The sequence below is a fragment of the Cervus elaphus genome, chromosome 11, assembly GCF_910594005.1.
Source record: "Cervus elaphus chromosome 11, mCerEla1.1, whole genome shotgun sequence".
Taxonomy (NCBI): domain Eukaryota; kingdom Metazoa; phylum Chordata; class Mammalia; order Artiodactyla; family Cervidae; genus Cervus; species Cervus elaphus.
This window is the reverse complement of record NC_057825.1, coordinates 89,066,093-89,073,625: the sequence shown is the minus strand read 5'-3', so window position 1 is coordinate 89,073,625 and position 7,533 is coordinate 89,066,093. Positions and strand designations below refer to the sequence as shown.

Below are 7,533 nucleotides of genomic sequence, written 5' to 3'. Positions count from 1 at the left end.
GGTTTTTTCCTCCTACACTCAGAGCTTTGCAAATGAGTCTCTTGGGAGAAGAGTAGGCATTTTGTAATTCACACACTACTTGCTTGCTATGTAAATGACAGGATCCAAGAGAAAATGGTTCTATTTCTGTTGTCTTTGGTATGTTTGTCAGAGACAGGAAATCCTAATAAAGAAAGCAAAAATTTGGTGGTTGTGGTGGTGGGGCATTTAGATTTAGATCTTAATTAGCCTTGATTTTACAAAGGCACGTTTTAAATTTACTAATTTCTGTTACCTAAGGAACATTAAAGATAGTGCTGTTCATGTCTGGAAGCTGTCTAGATAGTAGATTATCACTCAGACAAGTAACTAATTGAAATTCACCATGAAGGGAAATTAAAATTAATGGCAGTTGTTCCTTCCAGCAGATTACGACATAGAGTTCACAGATCCATTTTAACTGCTCATAGCAATAAAAACAAGCCAAAATTGCCTAGACCGTCTAGAAGAAAGAACTTTTCAATATTTTTCCATCTCCCTTTTTTTCTTCTAATGTTTCCTAATTAGAAAATATTTTGAAATTCCTTTGTTCTCTATGATAGATTATATCCTCTTTCCCCAGCATGTATTTGTGTACCATCATCCTGTGTTGCAGTCTTGAAAATGATGATGACTACACCCTCCACTCTTTCCTGTCTTTTATTCCTAAACACCACACAGTGTCCACTGCCAGGAGGACCTTCCCTTCCTCTATGATTGCTCAAGAGAAACCCCTGGGAATGCTGGAGACTTTGAACCAGGATTAGATATTACAGAGTAGCATTAAAATAAGTGGGCACTTACCATGGAGCCCTGATAATCCACCATTCTGTTTTATTTCTTTAGGGTAAGTTTTGTTGTCTTCTCTTGGTCTTCTTTTTAACTGTGTTCAACAGTTCTGTGTACAACATATTATGTTTTGAGGCTTAGTGTGACTTCCAGAGTTCAACCTGGTGTAACTCGAATCTGTTTCCTCTGTGTTCTATTGTCTCAAGTTTGCTAGGATTCCAGGAATCTCAGTCCTTTCAAGGCTTTGATTAGGAGGTTCCCATCCATCTTGCCTGAAATTTAAGCTGCTAGCCCTCCATGCTACTCTACCCTTGCCCTGACCAGTAGACTTCTTACCAGTAGAATCTCTTCCCTTTGTGTGCACAGTTCTAGTTACACTTGCCAATGGAATTCATCACTGCAATTAGTCTTGCTTGTTTGAAAAGAATTTATGATTTTGGAGTTGAAAACAAAGAATCTGGTTCAAGAAAATAAACTAGCATTTAGAGACTACCTAATATACCTCAGATATGCAGATGACACCACGCTTATAGCAGAAAGTGAAGAAGAACTAAAGAGCCTCTTGATGAAAGTGAAGCAGGAGAGTGAAAAAGTTGGCTTAAAACTCAACATTAAGAAAACGAAGATCATGGCATCTGGTTGCATCACTTCATGGCAAATAGATGGGGAAGCAATGGAAACAGTGACAGACTTTATTTTTTTGGGCTCTAAGATCACTGCACATGGTGACTGCAGCCATGAAATTAAAAGACGCTTGCTCCTTGGAAGAAAAGTTATGACCAACCTAGACAGCATATTAAAAAGCAGAGACATTACTTTGCCTACAAAAGTCCATCTCGTCAAAACTTTGGTTTTTCCAGTAGTCATGTATGGATGTGAGAGTTGGACCATCAAGAAAGCTGAGCGCCAAAGAATTGGTGCTTTTGGATTGTGGTGTTGGAGAAGACTCTTGAGAGTCCCTTTGACTGCAACGAGATCCAACCAGTCCATCCTAAAGGACATCAGTCCTGAATATTCATTGGAAGGACTGATGTTGAAGCTGAAACTCCAATACTTTGGCCACCTGATGCAAAGAACTGACTCATTTGAAAAGACCTTGATGCTGGGAAAGATTGAGGACAGGAGAAGAAGGGGATGACAGAGGATGAGATGGTTGGATGGCATTACCGACTCAGTGGACATGGGTTTGGGTAGACTCTGACAGTTGGTGATGGACAGGGAGGCCTGGTGCACTGCAGTCCATGGGGTCGCAAAGAGTCGGACATGACTGAGTGACTGAATTGGACTGAATATATCTCATGCGCAGATTATAAAACCTTTGATCAACTCATTTCATTTAATTTATCCTGAAAAACAAATGTACAAGGTGTCTGATTTTTATGGAAGTATAAAATCATCTTCTAAACCTGCCCAAGGTCACTTGTATAATCAGGAACAATGATTTGGGTTTCAAAGCCCATGCTCTTTCTCTCACCAAGCTGGCAAAGGTTAGGCATTTGGAAACAAGGCAAAAGTGGATAAAATAACATGGGATCAAACAGACTGCCTTGAGGTAAAGCCTGAAGAACCATGGAGAGTTATAACAACGTGAATCATTACAAGTATTAATAATAATTGAAAAAATAATGGAAGAGTTATGATGTGTCAGGCACTGGAATTCTAACCACCTTACCACTAGGCAGGTACCGTTGTTTTCACAAGCGTCACCAAGGACTGGGGAGGTTGGGTGCCTCACTCAGGTCCTCTAGTCTGGGTCGGTCTTCCCACCTGCAGTCAGGTGCTCCCACCTCTCTGTCCACTGGAGTGTGGTGTGTTGAGACACTGCTGGGAACACAGTGTGGTGTTCATGTCTGCAGCCATGCCTGCAGATGTGCTGATTCTCAGGTGGGATTAAGTGGAGCGAGTAAAATTGTCAGGGCTGGAACTTAAAAGTTCATCTCTTTGTTGTGTCTGACTCTTTGCGACCCCGGCTTCTCTGTCTGTGGGATTCTCCAAGCAAGAATACTGGAGTGGGTAGCCATCCCTTTCTCCAGGGCATCTTCCTGACCTAGGGGTCAAATCCCGGTTTCCTGCATGGCAGATTCTGTACTGTCTGAGCCACGAGGGAAGCCCTAAGAACGCTCCATTGTTTCACCACTCTAGGTCTTTCTTCCAATTCCACATCACCTCTAAGCCCACTTTTATGTCAAAGGGTGAGAGTGCCTGGAAAACAAGAGTTATTAAACCCAGGTATGTTTTCAGTTAAAAAAGAAAACAGGACTTCCAATTTGAGAAAGAGCAAATTTGTGTAATTCAGACCAAACCTCTCATTGAAGACAAGGAGAAAGCTGAGTAAAGCTGTAAATCATGAGTTCATTTGATACTTAAACCAAACAAAGCAAAACTTCATTGTTCCTTTTTATTATTATTATTATTTTTTTTTTATTTTTGGAGGGACTGGTTCTTTATTTCAAAAAGACATTTATCAATTTTCAGTATCAAAACAGTTACACTATTGGTTTTTTTTTCTCCCAGTTGGTCTGCAAAGAGACCACACCAAAGGAGAGAACATTTTAAGCCAATTAAGCTGCAGGATGCACACCTAACAGACCTCACTGAAACCTGATCAAAAAAGGGGGATTGGGTAGGGAAAGAAACTTCAAAAGATCAGCACACTGCTAGCCCACAGACTGTAGAGAGCTCTCACAGGCAGAGGGGTGACCAGTGTGCCTCAACCCCAAAGAAGCAAAGTTCCAAAATAATATAAAATTTAAAAAGTTTTGTACATAAGCTTTTCAAGATTTCTCCAGCACTAACCGATACAAAGCACAATGAGATGGCACTTTTGGAGACAGCAGCTTCAGACCCAGAAAAGGGTGATGAGATGAATTTCATATGGCTAAATCAGTGGCAAAACATAATTTTCTTTCCTTTCAAGGAGGCAGGAGAGCAATTAAGTGGTCACTTCAACATAAAGGGCACGTGATCCAATCTGTGAGCAGTTGGGAACAGGGTAGAGCTGGGACAAGGATTTGGTCTCAGAGGTTTCACCATCTTAATTGTTTGGTCACTTCTGATGAGAAAAGAAAAAAAAAAGTTGTCCAAAGATACCGTAAAGCTGAAAACCTGAACAGCACTTTTTTTTTTTTTTGGCTAACTCCTCCTGGAATCATCTTTCTGGTTTGGCGGGTACTTTTTACAGAGCAATGAGGTTTCCCCAAATGGAGCCTTTCTCTGGGCTGCTAGGCTCTCAGTAAGGCAGGCCCAAACCTTTTCCCTTTCTCTCTGGAGAAGGCAATATGCATTAAGCTGAAACGTTACCTTCCAAAAGTGAGAAAGGGATTAGACTGCTGCTTCAGAACTATGGAATTATTTGGAATGTTTTTTACAAATGGTTGTTACATCAACAACAAAAAAGGTAATTACAAAATGTGTACATCACAACATGCTTTTGTAAAGACACTTTGCATTGTGCTCACATTCCCTTAAAAGTTGTTCCCAAAGGTGCTCAGCCTCTAGCCCAACTGGAATCTCTGGGGAGAGGCAGAGACAGTTTGGCGAAAAGGACACAGGAGTAAGGGGGTGGGAGAGGTGGCAAAAGGAGAAAGCAGCCTTCCAGTTAAAGATCAGCCCTCAGTTTAAAGGTCAGCTTCCGGCAGGCTGGCCTCAGCGGAGTCGGGGTGAGAGGGAGGAGCAGCGGCAGGGCGGGACTGGGGTGTTCTACATCTCATTCAGGTCAAGCAGAGTCTGGTCCAGCATCCTTTGTGTACAGAGGTGCTCCTCTTTGGTGCATTTCAGTTTATCTTCCAAATCATCAATTGTCTTTTCCAGCTTGGCTACCGATCTCTCAGCAAACTCAGCACGTGTCTCTGCCTCCTTGAGTTTATCAGTAAGAATCTTTATCTCTTCCTCATATTTGTCTTCTTTTTGAGAGTACTTTTCTTCAGCAGCACTCAGACACTTCAGGTTCTGGTCCATCAGTCTGATTTGCTCATCCATCTCTCGGCAACGGGACTCTGCCAGCTCCGCCCGCTCCTCTGTGCGTTCCAAGTCTCCCTCAATAATCACCAACTTACGAGCCACCTCTTCATACTTCCTGTCTGCCTCTTCTGCAATGTGCTTAGCTTCTTTGAGTTGGATTTCCTGGAGTTCCATTTTTTCTTCATCTTTTAAGGCTCGGTTTTCAATAACCTTCATACCTCTCTCGCTCTCATCAGCAGCTTTCTCAGCTTCCTCCAGCTTTTGCAGGGCAGTGGCCAGGCGCTCTTGAGCTCGGTCCAGCTCCTCTTCAACCAGCTGGATCCTACGGTTCAAGGAGGCCACCTCAGCCTCAGCCTGTTCTCGGGCCCGCCTTTCCCCCTCCACTTCCCGCTGGAGGCGCTCGGCCCTCTCCTCTGCATCATCGGCCTGCTGCTGCAGAACCTGGATCTTGCGCTTCACCGCCTCGATGGTGGTGATCCCGGCCATGGTCCCCACCCAGCTCCTGCTTGCCTTCGGGTTCCTGCCTCCTCCGCTCGGCGTTGCAGCCGCTTCTCCTCATTGTTCCTTTTTAGAAGATACTAGAAAATCAACTCATCACTCTAAAATCCAATAAATGAAAGGGAAAAAATCAAGCATTCTTCTTTGATTTTCCTTTACACGGCAACCAATAGTTGATAAAAAGAAGTTTCTCTTTATAGTATTCTTAATAGTCCAGCTAATAAGCTAAGAGGCATGATGGCATTAGAATATCACCATTTCATAGTCCCCATTGAATAAATGGGTCTGGGTATTTATTATAAATGATGGCTAACATCACAAAAAGAGAGACAATCAGGGTAAGTTTAGATGGCACAAAGCTTACTGTTCTTACTGAGACTCAGCCAGTTTTTCTTGCATAAATTCACCCAGAGTTCCCAAAAGCCCTTAGTTGATTTCCAGAGTTTCAAAAGTATTTATTCTAATATTTTTTGCACTTTCGATTGTTCCTTTTGTGAAGGGGTGAATTTTCCAAGGTCCTTACTCAACTTTCAATAATGGCACTCAGATTTTGTCTATTTTTAAAATATATTTGTCCAGACGTTTCACAGTAAAGGAGACACAAAGTATATGAAATATACTCTCAAATATATGAAAAGATGCTCAACCCCCATTATGAAATGATGTCAAAAACTTTTTGTAAGCATTTATGATAAAACAGTGATTGTAACTTGATATTAATGTATTGTCTGAGTCTGATATAATATCTGAAAAGAATGAAATAAATATTAAGACACAGTTTCAAAAAAAGAATAAAGAAAAACTGGTCATATCTCTTCAGGCTAAAGATAATTACAATGAACATATTAGTGGGTTCCCTGTCAATACTGTTCTTATGCAAGTAGACAGATGGGCTGATGACCGACTATGGCAGAATATTTGAAGAGATAATGGGTGAAAACTTCCTAAATATAATGAAAAACATTGATCTACACATTTGAGAAGCTCAGCGAATACAAGCATAGGAAATTGTAGAGATCTATATCTAGTCATAAAATGGAACTGTCAAAGCCAAAGACAAAAAGAAAATTGTTGCGATTAGAATTCATGTAGTGTCCTTACTACAATAAAATTTTTATATTTAAATTTTTAATATTTTAAAAATTTAATGTTTCTAATATTTAACTTTTAATTTAGAATTTTTAAAAACAAAGAAGGAGAAATTAAGACATTTCAAGATAAACAAGAATTATGAATTTGTCACTAACATTCTTCCCCTAAAGGAAATACTAAAGGAAGATTTTTAGGCACTAAAGGACTCTAGGTAGTAACTTAAATCAACAAGAAGAAATAAAGATCACTAGTAAAAGTAACTATGTAAGTAAATATAAAAGACAGTAAATGTATTTTTTTCTTTGTAACTATTTTTTCCCTTATTTAAAAGACAACTGCATAAAACAATACTTATAAATCTATATTGATAGACACAATATGTATAAAGATATTATTTGCAACAATAACAATACAAAGGAGATGTGGGATTGGACCTATATAAGAGTAAAGATTTTAAATGCTATTGAAATTCAGTTCAGTTCAGTCACTCAGTCGTGTCTGACTCTTTGCAACCTCATGAACTGCAGCACACCAGGCCTCCCTGTCCATCACCAACTCCCGGAGGCCACCCAAACCCATGTCCATTGAGTCGGTGATGCCATCCAACCATCTTATCCTCTGTCGTCCCCTTCTCCTCCTGCCCTCAATCTTTCCCAGCATCAGGGTCTTTTCCAATGAGTCAGCTCTTCTCATCAGATGGCCAAATATTGGAGTTTCAGCTTCAACATCAGTCCTTTCAATGAACACCCAGGACTGATTTCCTTTAGGATGGACTGGTTGGATCTCCTTTCAGTCCAAAGGACTCTCAAGAGTCTTTTCCAACACCACAGTTCAAAAGCATCAATTCTTCGGCACTCAGCTTTCTTTATAGTCCAACTCTCATATCCACACATGGCTATTGAAATTAAATTGGTATTAATCTGAACTAGACTGTTATAAATTAAGATGTTAATTGTTTAACACAAAAGAAGGCAGTAACAGAGGAATAGAAGGACAAAAATGACATATGTAGAAAAGAAATAATAAAATGAGAGCCATAAATTTTACCTTATCAGTAGTTATATTAAATGCTAATGGATTAAATTCTTCAGCTAAAAGATGGGAATGCAACTATATGCTGCCTAGATTCAAAGAGACAAATAGGTTGAAAGTACAAGGGTGGAAAAAGGTATATCA

General features: G+C 40.2%; 1 protein-coding gene across 2 annotated transcripts; it reads right to left on the bottom strand.

Annotated features, from left to right (window-relative positions):
* Positions 1-3,231: 3,231 nt before the first annotated feature.
* LOC122703823 (tropomyosin alpha-3 chain) lies at positions 3,232-5,318 on the bottom strand. 2 transcript variants are annotated; one of them, XM_043918325.1, is made up of 2 exons: positions 5,122-5,189; positions 4,507-4,987 (listed from the first exon to the last, which is right to left on the bottom strand). In XM_043918325.1, exons 1-2 carry the CDS (start codon positions 5,187-5,189, stop codon positions 4,507-4,509), a joined length of 549 nt encoding a protein of 182 aa, XP_043774260.1. The 2 variants fall into 2 exon arrangements, with proteins under 2 accessions (XP_043774259.1, XP_043774260.1); XM_043918324.1 differs by having other exon boundaries at positions 3,232-5,318.
* Positions 5,319-7,533: the final 2,215 nt, after the last annotated feature.

Excerpts from the sequence above, each read along its gene's own strand:
- LOC122703823 (XM_043918324.1), bottom strand. The coding sequence starts at position 5,253 with ATGGCCGGGATCACCACCATCGAGGCGGTGAAGCGCAAGATCCAGGTT.